General features: G+C 34.7%; 2 protein-coding genes across 6 annotated transcripts; both read left to right on the top strand.

Annotated features, from left to right (window-relative positions):
* The first annotated feature begins 2,658 nt into the window (after window positions 1–2,658).
* On the top strand, window positions 2,659–5,770 carry LOC106410822 (LRR receptor-like serine/threonine-protein kinase FEI 1). 2 transcript variants are annotated; one of them, XM_022709626.2, is made up of 12 exons: window positions 2,659–2,940; window positions 3,031–3,166; window positions 3,252–3,311; window positions 3,397–3,468; window positions 3,550–3,621; window positions 3,707–3,778; window positions 3,854–3,925; window positions 3,996–4,102; window positions 4,177–4,686; window positions 4,778–5,032; window positions 5,101–5,234; window positions 5,314–5,770. In XM_022709626.2, exons 1-12 carry the CDS (start codon window positions 2,859–2,861, stop codon window positions 5,548–5,550), a joined length of 1,809 nt encoding a protein of 602 aa, XP_022565347.1. In that variant the 5' UTR covers window positions 2,659–2,858; the 3' UTR covers window positions 5,551–5,770. The 2 variants fall into 2 exon arrangements, with proteins under 2 accessions (XP_022565347.1, XP_013706890.1); XM_013851436.3 differs by having other exon boundaries at window positions 2,660–2,940; window positions 3,252–3,323.
* Window positions 5,771–5,979: 209 nt separating this feature from the next.
* On the top strand, window positions 5,980–17,849 carry LOC106404176. 4 transcript variants are annotated; one of them, XM_022713620.2, is made up of 6 exons: window positions 6,945–7,182; window positions 7,287–7,709; window positions 16,506–16,639; window positions 17,135–17,282; window positions 17,412–17,518; window positions 17,641–17,849. In XM_022713620.2, exons 2-6 carry the CDS (start codon window positions 7,376–7,378, stop codon window positions 17,680–17,682), a joined length of 765 nt encoding a protein of 254 aa, XP_022569341.2. In that variant the 5' UTR covers window positions 6,945–7,182; window positions 7,287–7,375; the 3' UTR covers window positions 17,683–17,849. The 4 variants fall into 4 exon arrangements, with proteins under 4 accessions (XP_048625760.1, XP_048625759.1, XP_022569341.2 ...); XM_022713619.2 differs by lacking the exon at window positions 6,945–7,182 and having other exon boundaries at window positions 7,217–7,709; XM_048769803.1 differs by lacking the exons at window positions 16,506–16,639; window positions 17,135–17,282; window positions 17,412–17,518; window positions 17,641–17,849 and adding an exon at window positions 8,724–13,211 and having other exon boundaries at window positions 5,980–7,186.
* Window positions 17,850–19,351: the final 1,502 nt, after the last annotated feature.

Here is a 19,351-nt window from a genome sequence, read left to right on the forward strand (position 1 = left end):
ATCAAAGCAAAAGTAAATTTTGTTTAATCACAATGGAAGCAATATTTACATTTTAGAAATGCTTATACATTTCACGTGTAAGCACTTTCAGAGGCTCACAATCGATTTGAACAATTGCATCAAACGAGCGCAGTATATTAGTATTTAGGGTTTTGAACTCGTTTTTCTAGTTTTGTTTATTTATCCTGTCGCTTTATATTTGTTCCAATTGAAAATATGGTTAACTAGATAATGATGTGTTAGTCTTCGAATGTGAGCGTCACTTACATGTGTTTGAATATTTCCAACAAATTAAAAAAAAATGTACCTGAAATCTCTAACTAAATTGCATGTCTATTGTTATTAGCAACAACTTTAAATTAACGCAAAATGTAGAACAAAAGAAACAGCTATTGTAAACATATAAAAAGTTATAAAATAGAATATGCTTGAAACTGGACAATTACGCATATTGAGATAAAAAATAATCACAACTGGAGTTAGTAGTTGGTAATAGCAGCAGGAAGGTCCATTCAAAATCATTTGACAAAAAATAATTATGACGATAAACAAAGTATCAATTTTTTTTGTCAACAAAGTATCAATTACTCTTATGTGTAATGCGTTTCATTAATATTGATTCCAAAATTTGCCTGAAGAATAAATTAAACAAAAAGAAGAATTAAGGATTATAAATCAATATTGAAAATCATGAACCGATTGTTCTTGAGTGGAGAACTTTTATTTATGATATAAAAAGAATAATTGATGTCAAATCATACTATACTCCATTTTTCTTATTCTAGAGAGTATATGTTACTATGGATTTGTAAGGTTTTGGTACCAGAAAACAGTTTTTTTTTTTTTTTTTTTTTTTTGTCATCAACATTACAGACTCATATAGACTCTGTGAACCAAACTGGGAGATCTTGAGGTACCAGAAAACAGTTAAATGATCTCTTTCAATATTTAAATTGATTAAAACAAATTATTCTATAACAAAAATATTTCAACTGTTATTAATGATTGATATTGTTTACTCTGCACAAAAATTGCTTAGGCTGGATCAGCTTTATTGGTGATATAAAAATTGTTTTGCAAAACATAAATAAAGTACTGAAGAAATAAAGTTAAAGATTGAAGAAGAATCATATTTAGTAAATTAGAGTTTGCTTATGATCAATTTAATTTTTCAAAAAAACATGGTACAATCTAACCAAATTATTTTCCTTACATGATGATCTGTTTATCTTTCATGTTGGTCCAAAATTTCAATTGGATAATTTAAAATGGGCTTGTATACTAACAACTGGTCCAAACGCTTAGTCATTGGAACTCAAACATCTTTCAAACCCAACTATATACTATATATGAGAATCCAACTAATTATTTTAAAGCCCAACTAATAATTTTAAAGCCCAAACTAAGAATTTCACATAAATAGTTTGATCAAGTGATTCAAAACTTCAAAAGAAAAATAGTTTTGAGTAAATTTAAATTCGTCTTTTTCAAACACGTTCTCTCCCTTTGCCAACAAGGAAAATTCATGTGCTATATCATTAATATCTGTTTGTAAACCTTAATTAATGTATGAACGAAACAGAAAATCCACAACGTCCCGGTTTTGGTCTAACCGGTCAACAAAAAACCAATCATCTTTCATGGTTTAGCTATCTGTGATTAATGCAAGTGTAAAAAAATAGTCTGTAGATTTGGTCAAGATGACTCGGACAAAACATTTGTTTCAATGCAGATCTCTCAGACAAAAGTAAATACAAGAAAGTTTTCATAACTTTTCACTCGCTCACTCGCGTCTTAAATTCACTTCTATAAACTAAATCACTTTCATTGACTCATTGCTGACTATTAATCATTAGCGAGTAGACTTCACAAACTGTACTCGCGAGTGTTTTGATTTACAAACTCTCTCTCTCTCTTCTCTTTGGTCTGCACATCTTTCCAAGAAGTTGCAGATTTTTCAAAAGTGTCTGCTGGCCATCCGGGTCTTTGGATCGAGTTTTGTCGGGTCCGGATTCTTCGGATCCTAACAATTTAGACTCATATAAGTACATCTAATTTTTCGGGTCGGTTTCGGATCGGGTTTTATCTGGTCCGGATCGGTTTGGGTCTATAATTTCAATAGCCGTAAAAACTAAAAACTTTCGGGTATATTTTGGATCCGGGTCGGTTTGAATATTTAGGACACGAAATAGACCCGAAGTACCCGAACTGGACCCGAAAACTCTAAAAATACCCGAAGAATCATAAAATATCCAAAAATTTATCCAAAATCAGACCTAAAAACCCAAAACATACCTGAATTTTACCCGAATACCAGAATTATATTTTCGAAAAATCTAAAATTTTACCCGAAACCTATAATTATACCCGAAAATCCAAACCCGAAACTTTTAAAAAAATCCGAAATACCAAAAATATACCTAATCACCCAAATATACCTAGTATATACAATTATTTGCGGATATTTCAGATACCTGAACGGGTCTCGAATAGGATCCGGACCCGAACCGAAATCCGCAGGTCCAAAAAAAAAGACCCAATAGATATTTAGTATCGATCCGGACTCGGATCTGGACCCAAACCTATATTTTCGGATTGGTTCCGATCGGATCTTCTTTCACTAAGCTCGAGAAGAAGAGGGAAAATAACCCAAAAAAATGAAAGATTAAAATTTAAAAAATTCTTTTTAGGAGAAAACAAAATTTAAGATTTTTCATCATGAAGTAGTCCTCACATCCTCGAGTGAGGGCACTCCTTTGGGGGATAAAGTTCTCATTTTTATACTTTACTGACTACTCTTCTCCATCAAATCGAACTTAAGAAGCTCCTTTTCACTTGAAATCTGTTGCATCAGAGAAATGGGTATCTTGAATTGGGTCTTCTCAGTAGTTTCTGCAGCTACCCTTTTCGTTTCATGCTCTTCTGCTCTCACTCTCGATGGTTAGTGTATACTCTCTCTCTCTCTAAAGTCTCTGGCTTTTGTCGTGGTTTATTAGTAATGTAATGAAATTGGAGCTTTGAATCTTGAAGGGTTTGCTCTTCTGGAGTTGAAAAGTGGATGGAATGATACTAAGAACTCTCTAGAGAACTGGAGAGATTCAGACGAGTCTCCTTGTTCTTGGACTGGTGTCTCATGTAACCCTCAAGACCAAAGAGTTGTTTCAATGTAACAACTGCTCTCGCTGTCTTTTTTCTCACATTCTCAATCTTCAGCTTCTTTCTTTGAATCTGCATTGTTTATTTTGATGCAGAAACTTACCTTACATGCAACTAAGAGGGATCATATCTCCTAGCATTGGGAAACTTAGTAGGTTGCAGAGACTGTGAGTGATGCTTCTTTGTTTTTTATTGCTAAAGTTTCTGTCTTTAAATCAAAACTTGGTTGGAGTTATGTAGAGCACTTCATCAGAACAGCTTACATGGGACTATTCCTAATGAAATCACAAATTGCACTGAGCTCAGAGCTGTGTAAGTCACATTGGTCTCTAACATCTTTAGTAATGTTTGGACATGGACATTGGTGTGTATAAGTTTTGAACTTGCTTTCAGTTACTTGCGGGCTAATTATCTTCAAGGAGAGATTCCACCAAACATTGGCAACCTCACTTTTCTTACTATCTTGTAAGATTCATAATATTTTTTCGGTGTTTAGATCTTTTCATGTTTGACCATTTCAAAGGATTAGTGATGTTTGAGATGTTTCCAGGGATGTATCCAGCAATACACTGAAGGGTACTATCCCTTATTCTATTAGTCGTCTTACACGTCTACGCTCCTTGTAAGTAGAGAACAAAGTCTCAGCCTTTTAGATGTAACTGTTGAAACATGTTCTTGAATTGTTTGTTTGATTCAGGAACATGTCAACCAACTTCTTCTCTGGAGAGATCCCTGATATAGGAGTTCTAAGCAGATTTGGAGCTGATTCGTGAGTTTTTACATGATCAAGAACTTTCAGACAAAAGTCTCGTGCTAATGTTTTGTGTCTGAATGGTTAGATTCACTGGTAACTTGGATCTTTGCGGCCGCCAGATTCACAAGCCATGTAGATCATCAATGGGGTTTCCTGTTGTTCTTCCTCATGCAGAAAGTGATGATGAATCAGGCAAGTTCTTTTTATTAAAACACACTCATTCTCTTCCTTTTGTCTTAAACTTTCTATTTTTGGAATGTTCACAGATTCTCCGAAGAGGTCGTCACACTTGATCAAAGGAATCTTGATAGGTGCAATGTCTACAATGGCCATTGCATTCATTGTGATCTTTGTGTTCCTATGGGTCTGGATGCTCTCAAAGAAGGAAAGAAAGGTGAAGAAGTACACTGAAGTCAAGAAACAAAAGGAACCTTGTGAGACAAGCAAAAAGCTGATCACATTCCATGGAGATCTTCCATACTCCTCCACTGAGCTGATTGAGAAGCTGGAGTCTCTTGGGGAAGAAGACATTGTTGGTTCAGGAGGGTTTGGGACGGTTTATAGAATGGTTATGAATGATCATGGAACGTTTGCTGTCAAGAAGATAGATAGGAGTAGACAAGGATCAGATAGGGTTTTTGAGCGAGAGGTTGAGATTTTGGGGAGTGTCAAGCACATCAATCTAGTGAATATGCGTGGTTACTGCCGCTTACCGACTTCAAGACTTCTCATCTATGATTATCTAACTGTGGGAAGCTTAGACGATCTTCTCCATGGTAAATGCACTTTTATACTATCTTCTCTATGGTTTAGGGCTATGGTTTATATTGATGTTTGTGTGTACTTTTGGTTTCTTGATCTCACAAGAACGATCTCAAGAAGATGGTTTGTTTAATTGGAACGCACGGTTGAGAGTTGCACTGGGTTCCGCGAGGGGTCTCGCTTATTTGCACCATGATTGTAGCCCTAAGATAGTTCACCGCGACATAAAGTCAAGCAACATTCTACTTAATGATAAGCTGAAGCCTAGAGTCTCTGACTTTGGTCTTGCAAAGCTTCTTGTTGACGAAGAGGCTCCTGTTACCACTGTGGTAGCTGGCACTTTTGGTTATCTTGCTCCAGGTACTGTTCTTTGATGAATCTTGGACAACAATTAATTTGTTAAGTTTATAACCTTCTTGCGGAAACAGAGTATTTGCAGAATGGTAGAGCGACTGAGAAGTCTGATGTCTACAGTTTTGGGGTTCTTCTGCTTGAGCTTGTTACAGGAAAAAGACCAACGGACACGACATTTGTTAATAGAGGGTTAAACGTTGTCGGATGGGTAAGAAAAATAAGCTCACATCTTCGGCTTTGATCCAACAAGAACTGTTCTGTTTCTAATGACATGTTGTTTCTATCAGATGAACACTTTGCTGAAGGAGGATAGGTTAGAGGATGTAATGGACAAGAGATGTGTTGACGTAGATGAAGAGTCTGTGGAGGTGTTGATTGAGATAGCTGCGAGGTGTACAGCTGCTAACCCGGAAGACAGGCCGGCTATGAACCAGGTGGTTCAGTTGCTTGAGCAAGAAGTAATGTCGCCATCTTCTGCTACTGCAATAGATTACTATGATGATTCTCATTCTGATTACTGTTAGGGTTTAAAGATGGTGTAAGATTACTGAGGTGCATTGTGCTCGTGCACTTTTAAGGTTATGTAACGAAATGTTACATTTGAAGCAGAAGATGTTTAACCTATTTAGTGGACTGCAATTTTTTTTCTTTTTGGTATGAATGTGGGACTGCATTTTTATTGTAAGAATTTATAAAAAAAAATTCTAATAAACATGAATGTAAATATTTGAGAAATTCTTTTTTTTTTAGAAATTCCTATAGTCCTTTTCAGTTTATTTTCTTTATTTTCACAAAATAGTCTTTAATGAAAAAAATGATCAAAATAAGTTTTATTAAAAGATTTTTTACCTATATTAATTAATATAGACCTAGAGTTTAGATAAGAAATAGAGTTTTGGGGATACAGTTTTAAATTTTAAAAAATAAAAAATTAAAAATTAAAATTAAAATTTTCAAAATAAAAAAGGATTATATTAGCCTTTTTTTTTAATTTATTTTTGCGACAAAAATTTTAAAAAAAATTATTTGAAAAAATTGTCCTAAATATTTTGTGTTAAAAATTTGGTCTTTGTCAGCATAATAACTTTTTTGATCTTATGAGATAAAATGCATAGATTTAATTAAAGAAAAATGTATTAGACTCAAGTCACTCAACAAAGTTTTGATTTTTATTTTCTGGAATTTTTTAATATTATCATCTCTGAAAAATGACCTTTCGTTTAATGGTAGAGTATTCTGCGTCCATCTTTAAGCCCCATCACCCTACTAAAAGGCCAACGCTTTTTTGTCCTATTCGCTTCGCTAGTTGCTTACACACGTTCATAGAAAGATAAAATAATTCCTCTCGAGTGACCAGAAAATTGTCTACCGTTAACACGAGACGCAATAGTATTACGTATTGATCATATGATATCGCATTTACATAGAGTATAGAGAGACCATTATAATCAAAGTAATGGACGTAATTAAGGCTACTCTAATGAAAATTCAATTCACATAGCGATTGGAGATTTCATAAGCCAGTTTGGACTTTAGTTTGAGATCCTATATTATGAGAATTATATATTAAGAGAAACCTATATTTTTTTGTTTGCATGAATTAATTGCAAACTGTACTCTGCAATTATTAATAGTAAAATTTACGCCCATGACGGTGAACTCATTTTAACAAAAAAAAAAAAAGAATGGCGGTAAACTCATTATTCATTAATACTGCTATATATATACAGGGAATTAAAAGGTCACTATGACAGTGGCGGAGCTAGCAAAGTATTTACCGGGGTCATTGTTAGAATCAACATATATATTACATGGGTTAATAAGCCTATTTTACAATATTTTCTCAGTTTTCACAGTAAAAGCACAAGTAAAATTTGTTTTTTTTTTAATTTCACATGGGTCATATGACCCACCTCACAATGAACTGCCTCCGCCACTGCACTATGAGCAAAAAAAAAAAAACAAAGTCGACTAGCATGCACATGATCAAGCTTAAAATTTTAGCGATATAACCAAAATAAAAAAAAATTGATTAAAATTTAGTTATATAAATTTATTTTAGTGCTGGTTCTGATGAGTACTTCGTGATAATTATAGTTAGCATATTTTCTAAATTAAAATCGATCTCCATCGCTCTCGGATAGATTTGTGATTAGGTACGTAAGTATTTGCTAATCTCGTATCTATATAATATGCACATATGTGCTGCGTGTGTATATAAAAGAGATGCTAATCGCTTGTCCTTCTCTTATTGGTGAAGGGGGGCAAAGACGAAGAGTATTTTAGCCTTTCTTGTGATACTTTTAGATTTTGAGCGGTCTTATCTTGTTCTACACCTTACCTTTTACCATGGGTACGGTTCCGGTAAGGCCACCACCTCCTCCGGCTGATTTACATCTTCGTCGGAACGCCTCTTCAACGATGGCTTCGAGATCTCCGGCAATGGTTGCCGCAGTTTCGAGCCGGCATTTTCTTGGGTTCTTTACTTATAATAGATGCTTTGAGTTTAAATCCTTGAGCCAAATGAGGTATCCGGCTTTTTTGAGCCGTCGGCGGCGAGTAACCACGGTGGTGGCTTCGGCGGGAAACTTGACGGCTCCGTCGTCGTGGGAGTCTTGGAAGCCAGATAAGACGGCGGTGGCGACGCCTCTATTGCTGAGTGATGTCATCTGGCCGGCAGCTGGTATGTGGATTATTTAAGGAACTTTTATATGCTAATGACTAATTACGATTATCATTTGTTTTGTCAAATGATATTGAGATTATAAGTTTCACTAATGCGTTTTTGTTCGTAAATTAGAAGAAAAACTACAACTGGCGATCAGGGTATAAAAGTTGAGAACAAACAAAATTAATAAATTAACTAATTAAAAAGTTGAAAAGCGTTTTTAGAGTAAAAAAATAGTAACGATGTCCCTTTACACTAATCTATATTTTGTGTTATATTTTTCTATAATATCCTTTAATATTTATGAAAATAATTTTAATAAATAGTTTTACAAACAAAATTTTTTTGGAAAAATAGTAACATTTGTTAAAATACATATATGAACTTAATGGTATATTTTCCAGTTATAAAAAAGTTTAAATTATAAATTTCAGATTATGTTCTAAAAAAAGTAGAAATGACATTTTACGAAGTAGAAAAGGAAATCTACTTTTTTCATTGAATCTACAATGTTTAGAATACGTGATCTACGTAAATAGGAGTATTCTACAAATATGTAGAATACACATTCCGCGCTTAACCTACCATTCTAAAATTCTTAGAAATCGAAATCTACAAATTAATCTAATTCTAAAACATGTAGAAACCGACTTCTACAGATTTACTAAAAATCTAAAACATGTAGAAATCAAATTCTAAACATTACTATAATTCTAAAAAACTGTAGAAACTGATTTCTACATATTAGTTGTATTCTACGGATAAGAAATTAGTTCCTAAAAATATGGAAACAAAATATTTGAGAATATTCACTTTTATATTTAAAAAAAAAAACGATTTTTTTTTAAATTAAAAAAAAAAACAAAAAAGAAACAAAAAAAAGCGACAAAAAAAAACCTTGGCAACCTTCTTCGCCGTCTTCTATATTCCATTGATTGTTCACAAAATTTTCTCAAAATTTTCACATTATTTCTACCATGATTCATGTCTATGCTTCATGTGGTGTTTGGGAATTGGTTGTATCTTCAGGTTGGAGTTTTAATGTTGATAAAAAGAAAGGGGAAATGTTACTTGCTTTGGAATTGAAGTCTTCTCTGGAAGAGTTACAGAAAAACGTTATAGAGGATTTTGGTTTTGAAGAAACAGATGCTGATTTGGAGTTGAGTTACCTTCCTATTGGATTGATCAATTCATCAAAATGTCCACCAGTGATCATTGGAAACTCAATGCAAGTTCAAAATTTTCTAGGGTTTTGTAAGAAGCATCAGTCAACTCAATTGTGTGTCAGCTATAAAGCAAAGCAAGGAAATCCAAATAAGATCGACATTGATCTTAATAAGATGCCAACTGATGCAAGTACTAGTGAAGAGAACGAGCGAAATCCTTGTGACATTGGGACCGCTTCAAATATTGTTAAGGGGGCTAAGCATAACGAGAAGAGGAAAGGGAAGATGAAGCAAAGTGAAGTTGATGGAGATGATTATGATGCTGACAAGCATAACGAGAAGAAGAAAGGAAAGATGAAGCAAGACGAGGTTGAAGGAGATGATTATGATGCTGACAAGATCAATTCTGAAAAAGAAAACAGAGAAAAATTGGCAAAAAGTCAGGTGGTGGAATTGGTTAAGACGGGAGATCTTTTCCTCAACAAAACAATTTTGAAAGCGAGGTTTGAGTTATGTGCAATGAAGCATAACTTTCACTACACAGTTACCAACTCCAATAAATCAGTTTGGTGTATTAGATGCGCTGATAAGGTGTGCTTTTGGGGTGCTCGAGCTGAGTGTTTGAAGGGCTCCACATATTTTATTATTAAGAAGTATGTCGGTGTACATTCTTGCGCACCTTCAAACAAAACCAGTGCCGGAAAGACCGCTTCGGCAAAAACGATAGGCAGTCTGCTAATGCATAAATATGAAGGTATCAAGGAAGGGCCTAAAGTGAAAGATATTGTTCAGATTATGCGTAATGATTATGGATGTGAGATCTCTGATTCTTTAGCATGGGATTCCCGTGAATATGCAGTTAACGCTGTTAGAGGTATTCCAGAGGAAAGTTATGGGAAAATACCAAAATACTTGCACATGCTGCGAGAGGCCAATCCGGGTACACATTCCTCTTACAAGACTGACGTCGATGGTAGATTTCAATATCTGTTTATAGCGTTTGGTCAATCGATCAGAGGCTTTAACACAGTCATGAGGCGTGTCATTGTTGTCGATGGAACATTCTTGAAGAGTAAATTCAAAAGGGTGCTATTGGTTGTAACTGCTATAGATGGAAATTCAAATTTATATCCTATTGCATTTGGGATAGTAGACTCTGAGAATGAACAGTCTTGGGAATGGTTTATGAGACAATTAAAAGTTGTTGTTGCTGATGATAATGGTTTGGCTTTTATTTCGGATAGACAAGTGTCAATAGCGAAGGCACTGGAGAAAGTGTATCCGCTAGCGAGACATGGTATTTGTATTCATCATTTGTTGAATAATGTGATATCATATTTCAAGGGTAAGGGATTAGCTGGGTTGATTTCTAAGGCTTCAAAGGCTTATAGAGTGGTTGATTTCAAGAAGACATTTGCTCATGTTTGCAATATCAGTCCAGCAATTGGAAATTATCTTATGGAAGCAGATGTCAAAAAGTGGGCTAGATGTCAATTTCATGGATACAGGTATGACATTAGGACAAACAATCCTGCAGAGTCGATAAATTCTACGTTGCGTTCGCCGAGAGAGTTTCCCGTAATTCCTTTGTTGGACAGTATTAGAGAAATGCTGACACGCTGGTTTTTTAAGCGTAAGAAGTTGATTTCAAAGCACACCCACCATTTGACCATAGATGTGGAGGAAAAGATTGATAGGAGAATTGGAAAGGGGAAAACTTTCAGAGTTTACCCTGTAACCGATAGCCAGCTGCTTGTTAAAGGCGATACAATTGACTGCTTTGTTGATTTGGACAAATGGACTTGTTCTTGTGGGAAGTACGACCTCTTGAAAATCCCTTGTAGACACGCAATAAAAGCTGGTTTCTTTGTTGGTAGAGAACCATATACATTGACTGATATTTTGTATACCACGGGAGCTTGGAGAGAAGCTTATCAAGAAAGCATAAATCCCATTTCAGTTCCTGAAGATGGTTGGTCTGTCCCACAAGTTGTGGAAAATTCTGAAGTGCTACCGCCTGAGATAAGAAGATCTCTTGGAAGAAATAGAAAACGCAGATATGAAACTGTTGAAGACAAAATCCGATCATCACAAGGATCACAGGGGGGGGGTCAGTCTCGTAAGTGCAGTAGATGTGGTCTTGGTGGTCATAATAGAGCAACTTGCAAGATGCCAATATAGTGGATTTGTTTGCTGTGTTCTTCACAATTTAGTGAAAGTTTTCCAAACTTCATTTGCTTGATTTCTAGTAACTTTGTTTCTATTTGTGACAACTTTGTTTCAGTTTTCCTGATTATATTTGCTTGAATTTTAGTAACTTTGTTTCTATTTGGGACAACTTTGTTTAATTTTCATGTCGTATTAACTTGGTTAGAAGAACGGTCGATCCATCGGTCGATCCTCATCAATATGCAAAACAAACAAAAACACGGAAAATCTTTTGATCGACCTGGTACAGTTCTCTCGATCGGCAGAGCTCGATCTCGTACCGACCGATCGATCAAAAATATGGATCGATCGATCGGAAATTTGGATCGATCGATTGACAGTTTGGAACGATCGATCCCATACTCTGATACATCTTATTTGAACCGAATTTAACTCAGCAAAATAGAGAGAATATGATAAAAACCTCCATTTATCTTTTCCTACATAACTATACTTAATAGAATGATAACTTACTATAGGTTATATAATTTATAAAAGTTATAATCCAAACTGGACTAATAAAACATGCAAACAATCCAGATTCGAATTCAAAATGCGTAGAAAATTTAAAAAACCGGTGGAATACAATGGAAAGATATAACTGATACTGATCATTGGTGGTCATCAGGACTGCAGCTCCTACTCTGTCCTGGTGCTCGTCTGCTCCTATGGAGGCGTGAACCTCGCTCTTCATCGGTTGCTTCATCAGATGGTTCATTTCCTGCGTCGTCTCTAGTCATACCAGCTGCCTCTGAAGTCTTTGGAGCGCGGCAGCAGGAAGGAGTAGGTGGACATCTAATCTTTGCAAGTGCACCCCACACAGTCTGCATCATCGTCGAGAGCTTGACTAATGTATCGGCAGTCCATGCGAACTGCTGCTGCTGTGTACCATCTAATGGTGGTGCTCCAGAATCAAACTGACCAGTATATGGTGGTAACAAATACTCTATAGAAGGGTTTGGAGTATGATTGACTGAGATATCCGGGATGGTGTCATCCTCACATTGTGTCTGCGCAGGACCAGAAGAAGAAGAACCACGACGACGTTTTGAAGCTAGTGGAGGAGGCGTGTAAAGAACTTCAGCAGGAGGCATGAACTCCATGTTCTCCACAGACGTCAGAGATGTGATAGCGGGTTGTGGAAGCTTGCAATGAAGGATTGTCCCATCAGGCATGGTAAAACGGTATATTTTACCAGAATGAAGGATCTTGGTGTTTAGGAAGAACTGGGCATCAAATCTGTCAATCGTATCCACACAAGGAGTATCCGAAAGATCAATATCATGGTGCATGAAGATCCGAGTAAGTAGACTGCCAATAGACTCATCCAAAGGCTTCCTGTCAAGAGGACGAAGACCCCTAAACTTCCTTTCAAACAACATCTGAGCAAACAATGCTCCCATGTTTACCGAAAGCTCTGCTGGAGGTTCATCTGCAACGTCATACGTCGGCCTGAGAGCTAATGGCAGCCCGTAGTGAATAAGTTGCGCTTTATCTTCAGTAAGTGATCCTGCTTCTGATTTTCCTAGTAGAAGATGACCCAGATATTTTGCTACCACTCGCAAGACCGGGTTTCTGAGCATTGCAAGTTTAGCTTCCCGAGATACATAAGAACTGTCTGCAATCTTGCTTCACCTCTCTCAGTATCAGCTGTTTGATCATCTCCTTTCTCTTCGCCAGATTCCTCAAATTCAGAGTTCGTAGCTTCTTTTACTCTCCAATCATGTTTACTATTGATCATATCCAAAATGCGATCTACTCTTTCATCTTTCTTCTCATCCTTCTGTACAAAATCAGTTGCCAAAAGGACCACTCCATCTATGTGGGATTCCATGAATGAATGCAAAATCCCCTACAAACAATCAAATCATTAGTAAAGTGAACAAGATAATAAATATTTTAATTTGAAAAATATATGCATACATTTTCTGGGAATAAGTTCTCAACGCCAATGATATCTTCATAAGAACATTTTGCACATCCTCTCCAATTACCACACAGTGGACCTGTAAAATTTTTACTGACTTTTGTGCCACAAATCTCTCCTAAAGCAGGAACAGCTTCCATTATCAAAATTTGGAAACCAAACAAGAATCCTTCCATCAGATACCCCTCTTTCTGCTCTAATTTATGCCTTGTTTTATCATTTTGCTTCAGAAGGAAATCAAACGAATACAGACCCCATGGGTAATTCCGAAGCTTCTCCAAATCCATCGCCAACTTCATGTACAGATGCGGGATATTCACCTTCTCATCCTTCCCCATCACCACACCCATAATAACGCAAAGATATATCAGTCTCACCCTATCAACCCAAGTCCAGGTATTGCTCTCTTCCAAATGCTTCTTTTTAATGATCTGCAAATTTATTTTTCCATTTGTCTTTATCTGCTTGCTCCAAAAACCATCATCATCTTTCCATGTCAGTAACCCACTGTTATTCTCTCGCTTCACTTTCAGACCAGTGACAGCATGATACTCTTGCAATCCAAAACGCAGAGGTCTCCTAGCAAAAGTGAACCACTTCTCATGTCTCTTGCTTTTCATCAACTCCTTACACAAGAAAGAGTGTACCAACCTCGCCGAAAACTTCAGATCATTCTTCTGGATAACCATAATCTGTGAAAAAATGGGATCTTTCAGAACTTCATCGAATTCTGGCTCCATTTTCTCTTTCAGCAACTCGAGAAGTTTTAGTCGGCAGCTGTTATTAATCTTCTTAACCTGAGGTTCCAATCCCTCACCGTATAAATGATTAGGCAACTCCAACTCCATACCTGAAAATTGAAAACAATACAACATATATCTATTAATAACAAATATCACAGCTCAGTTAAATAATGTCTCTTAATACTTTATCAATAACCAATGTCAAAGAATTAGCATTCTCACTGTATTAATTTCAATTTTATGGTGTTTTACTTTTTTTTTTTTAAAACAAAACCTAAAATTCCTAAATCTATCCCAAAAATATGATTTAAGCCATGATTGTGTACAAAATCTTCTCTAATCATCACCTTAACACATGATTGAAGCCTAAACATCCTAACTAACTCAAAAAATTTACCTTTTACCTTTCTATTTTCAAACTCTAAAAAGAAGTGGAGATAGAGTTTCATACCTTTGCAGAACGAACTAAAGAGTGATAGATTCGTAAAAAGCTCACGAAATCGTATGGGTTAGGCCAAATAATCGTCCAAATCATAGTGAAATTGAGTGAGTTAGGGTTAATGAACTTGGGTGAGAATTTGATTTTGTCTCCCTTTATTCGTGAATGAGAAATTATGGGTTTCATCCCAGAGAAATCGAGTTTAAAGAGTTGAAATCATGCTTGGTCGGTTCAAATCAAGTGGGAATTAATCCGGATATAACCATACAAAACCAAAAAAAACGATTTGGGATTCTTTCCTCGGCACGGAATCGATCGATCTATTCTTACAGATCAGTCGATCTGTGTAAATCGACCTTCGCCGATCGAGTGAAATGGACCAGGTCGATCAGTATATATTTCGCGTTTTTTTTGTTCTGAATAATGATCGGGATCGATCGATCCACTATAACTTGTAAAGTGGGATCGATCGATCCCCCTTGTCGAACTCAATATATATCTTTTAAAAAAAAATAAAATTTTAAGGGCACTACTGCCATTTTGGAAAAAATTAGTCTAATAGGACATAAAGTAGTATAAATTAGTCTAAAAAGACAGAGTTACCATTTTTTTTCTCTAAAAAAACAGATTTCTCTAAAGAATATAAAATAATAAAAAAAGACGAGGAGAGATTAAAAAATTGGATATATAGAGAGAGAGATGATGTCTCTTCCTAGTTCCTACCGCCAAATGGTCGTTTATGACCTGACCTGTCTTTAGAGTGTGACAATTTTGTCGAATTTACCTTGAAATTAGGGTATGGTTTTTCATGACAAACGTGAAGAAATAAGCGTAAGCAAGAAATTTAGATATATTTAATTGGTTGGGGAAAATATTATCTGTAAAAGACAGAAAATAATAGTGTTTTCGGATAAATATATCCAAAGATTATATATGTGATTGTTAATTAAAGTTTATACTTGAATCGTAATATATATATAGATAGATATATGTGTATATATAGTCAAACTGATGTTTGTGTCATGAGAATCCTAGCTAGGTGATGATTGTTTACATTAGTTTTTGGTTTTTAGATTTTGGTTTTAGATTTTGGTTTTTGGTTTTTAACTTTTAGATTTTGTTTTTGATTTTCAGCTTTTGGTTTTTGTTTTTGTTTTTGGTTTTTAGATTTTGGTTTTGCTTTATTTTTAGTTTTTTTTAATAAAATAAGAAATACATTCTTTTAAAATAATATTTTTTTTAAATTACCATTAAAATTTATCAAAATATAGTGGCTGTTATTTAAAATAAAAACATCACCATGTTTTAAATTATTTTATTTTAAGTGTTATACTTAAATATAATTAATAAAATATCTATAAATTATAAAAATTAAAATATTTTAAAATTTTGAAACTATTTATAAATTTTATTACATAAAATATTTTTTGTTTTTAGAACTTGAATGGCTATTTTTAAAATTAATATAATATATTGTATTAATAAAATATTTTAAATTTTATAATTTTTAGTTGTTGTTTATTATGTATAATAATATTATTCAATAATTTATTTATAGATATTAATATTAATTGGCTACAACTAATACTAAAATTATCTATATTTATTTACATATATGAAACACATAAATTATTTTACATTAACGTTAAATGATAAAAATAAAATTGTATGGGAATTTTATCTTTATGAAAATATTATTTACTTAATTATTAATTAATTAAAATATAGTATTTTATACAAAATAAACAAAATTCGTTTTTATATTGAAAATCCACAAAAGTTGTTTTTTTAGCTTTTCTTCACAAATTGGTTGAAATTTTGAAAAACTAGTTTCCTTAAATTTTAAGAAATCTATTTGTTAAAAAACTTGATTAACAAGTGAAATAGTTTTTACAAAAACAAAAACTAAAAACTAAAACTTGATTGGATAAAAAATAGTTTTTATTTGCCTATGCCGACACTAGATTCCTATTATTCAAAGGTTATGTATAGCTGACTTGTTCCAACAAGTATGAAATCATATTCTTATGTGTGTCAGCTAGAATTATATTTTACCCATCTCTGGTTTGAACTAAGTCTGACTTTCAATGAAATTCCAATTGAAAAAACAGATGATTCAACTAATTAAGTCTCTACTAGACATATACTCCGCCCATTTACTAGGAAAATTAGCAATTGGTTGATGAAAAATACAACAAAATGTTATTTTCTGAAATTACCGTGTCTGTATCTATTACAAAGAAAAAAGTATCTATAAAAAAAAATGGAGTTACAATATTTTTTATAAAAGTTATTCGTCTCTTAAATTTTAATCTTCTTTGTAAATAGGAGCGTTTGCGGCAATGGCGATATTGGGAAGAATTGATCAAATTTTATCTCCAAAAGGAATTTCAATGTCAGTGGCACCACTTGGCGCCGTCTCCGCCATTCTTTTCATCACTCCATCTGCTCCTGCTGCTCGGGTAATCTTTATACCCCTTTTACATATATATATAGGTAGCTATATAAACATAACAAGCGGTTGAACACAAACGCTTCTTTGCCAAAATGTAAACACCAAAGTAAGCTTTTAACTAGGGTTTGAATGTGTACAATCAACAAAATCAGTGAGGAATCGCTATAGTGGAAAGTAGAACGTAGTTCTATCACATCGACAAACTAGTTGAAAAAAATTCCTCAAATGCTGTTCTTGTGCTTTCACTTTTCTAAGGAATAAAAAAACTAAAGAGGTCCAATATATTTTCTTTCTGACTATTGAAGATAACAAGTTCCACCTAATATTTACTTTCATGTATCAAGTCACAACCTAGGTGTGCCATCATGCTAAAATAGGAAAGAGATGGCATCACATCATTTTAAAATAGCAACTTTGAATGCTAGTAGTAGTTATGTCACTCTATTACAGTATTACTTAACTAATTAATTGATGAATGTCTTGTTTTCTTTACATTTTTCAGAAATACTACATGTTTTTGGCTCAAATAGGTTGTGCTGCCATTGGAGTGGTAGCGTTCTCCGCCTTTGGACCAGGCTGGCTTGCCAGGAGCATCGCACTCGCCGCTTCCATAGCTTTTATGGTCATTGCTCGAGCCAACCATCCTCCTGGTAAACTATATTGTCTCATTATTTTTTGCCAAAAATAAATGATTTTTACTTTCTTACGTTTTAATAGAGCGGTCTTAATTAAGTTATGTTCTCTAATTCATTTTACTAATAAATAAACAAAAATTACAGCGGCGAGCTTACCATTAATGTTCATAGATGGAGCGAAGTTCCATCACTTGAATTTTTGGTACGCATTGGTCCCAGGTGCAGCTGCTTGTGTCATTCTCTGCCTTCTCGTAAGCTTTCTAACTCTTTTATTTTCTCTAAATTTACCGTCAAAAAGTATGCATATATTATGCTTAGTGTTTAGTGATAATAGTTTTCCACTAACATGATACAATTTCTTTCTTTTTTGCAGCAATCGATCGTATGTTACATGAAGGATAATCTAAAATTTTGATTAACTGTCAAGCAACATATACGATTAAATGATATATATAATAGTAGTAATAATGTACAAATATACACACATTGATGGGAATCTTGTGAAGATATTTGATTCATGTGTAGTGTACACTTGATTTGAATGTATGTAAATGACTATATATATAATACGTTCATTCAGCATATGTAATTCTCTGTTTTTCTCTCCCTTTTGCATGTTATCAGTTTTCTTCTTGTTGTTTCGCATAAAACTATTTGGTTCATGAAATTATTCCCTTGACCTGTCGCCTCTTTTTTGGTCGGCCATTAATTCACTCTTTGTTCATTACTATATATGGAACTAACGGAAGATAAATTGATAACTATAATCCTAAGCAGACTTCTCTAACCTACACTACAAGAAAACATCGGTATTCTGATGGACATTCCGACGGAAAATGAAATCCTCGGAATATCCCGAGTAATTTCCGAGGAAATTCCGAGGAAACACAAAATTTCCTCGGTCTGTCGGCAGGATTTAAACTATAAATACAAGCACTCCTCTTCCTCTTCATTCACTTCATATCTTCATCCTCCCTCTTACTCTATTTACACACGAATTTGATTCATAAAAAATATGTCTTCTTCAAATTATTTTCGTTCTTGGATCGATCGACCTCATTTGGATCCGAACACGAGATTGCTTACGGAAGAATACCAACGAGGTATAATCGAATTCATGGGGTTAGTTCACCGACAACCGGAAGAAAAAACAGGTATGTTAAGATGTCCTTGCTCTAATTGTAAAAATAGAAAGGTTATTAAAGAGTGGGATGTTTGGACTCATCTATATTTGAGTGGGTTTACACGAAGTTACAAAATTAGGTATCATCATGGGGAAACTGATTGGTAGTACTAGCAAACCTCAGCCAGCGGTTAGATTAGAAGAACCAATTAGAACGGATGTAGATTATGGTGTAGGTACTGAGCAGATGGTAAATGATCATTTTAGAGGGGAAGATTTACCCAATGCAGAAGCTAGAAGATTTTATGATATGTTGGATGCTGGAAAGCAACCATTGTACGAAGGTTGCAGAGATGGTCATTCAGCTTTATCATCTGCTACAAGATTGATGGGCATTAAAACAGATTATAATTTGGCTGAAGACTGTGTGGATGCGATTGCTGATTTTGTAAAAGGTATTCTACACGAGGATAATGTAGCTCCTGGTTCATACTACGAGGTTCAGAAACTTGTAGCTAGTCTTGGTTTATCGTATCAGGTAATAGATGTATGCAGCGACAACTGCATGATTTATTGGAGGGCGGATGAACAGCGGGTTACATGCAAATTTTGTGGAAAGCCTCGTTATAAGGATACGAGTGGAAGAGTTCCAGTGCCATATAAAAGGATGTGGTATTTACCTTTGACGGAAAGGTTGCAGAGGTTGTATCTGTCTGAACGCACAACGCAACCAATGAGATGGCATGCGGAGCACTCAACAGATGGTGAGATCAGACATCCTTCAGATGCAAAAGCGTGGAAGCATTTCCAATCAAAGTATCCCGACTTTGCGTATGAGAGAAGAAATGTCTACCTTGGATTATGTACCGATGGTTTCAGTCCGTTTGGCAAAAGTGGAAGACAGTATTCTCTATGGCCCGTCATTCTTACACCATACAACCTACCCCCAAACTTGTGCTTA

The sequence above is a fragment of the Brassica napus genome, chromosome C9 (genome assembly GCF_020379485.1).
Source record: "Brassica napus cultivar Da-Ae chromosome C9, Da-Ae, whole genome shotgun sequence".
Classification (NCBI taxonomy): Eukaryota; Viridiplantae; Streptophyta; class Magnoliopsida; order Brassicales; family Brassicaceae; genus Brassica; species Brassica napus.

Coding starts and splice junctions, on each gene's coding strand:
- LOC106410822 (XM_013851436.3), top strand. CDS start 2,859: ATGGGTATCTTGAATTGGGTCTTCTCAGTAGTTTCTGCAGCTACCCTT. Junction 3,469..3,549: donor TGCACTGAGCTCAGAGCTGT/GTAAGTCACATT, acceptor ACTTGCTTTCAG/TTACTTGCGGGCTAATTATC. Junction 4,103..4,176: donor AGAAAGTGATGATGAATCAG/GCAAGTTCTTTT, acceptor GAATGTTCACAG/ATTCTCCGAAGAGGTCGTCA.
- LOC106404176 (XM_048769803.1), top strand. CDS start 7,376: ATGGGTACGGTTCCGGTAAGGCCACCACCTCCTCCGGCTGATTTACAT. Junction 7,710..8,723: donor TGTCATCTGGCCGGCAGCTG/GTATGTGGATTA, acceptor TTGTATCTTCAG/GTTGGAGTTTTAATGTTGAT.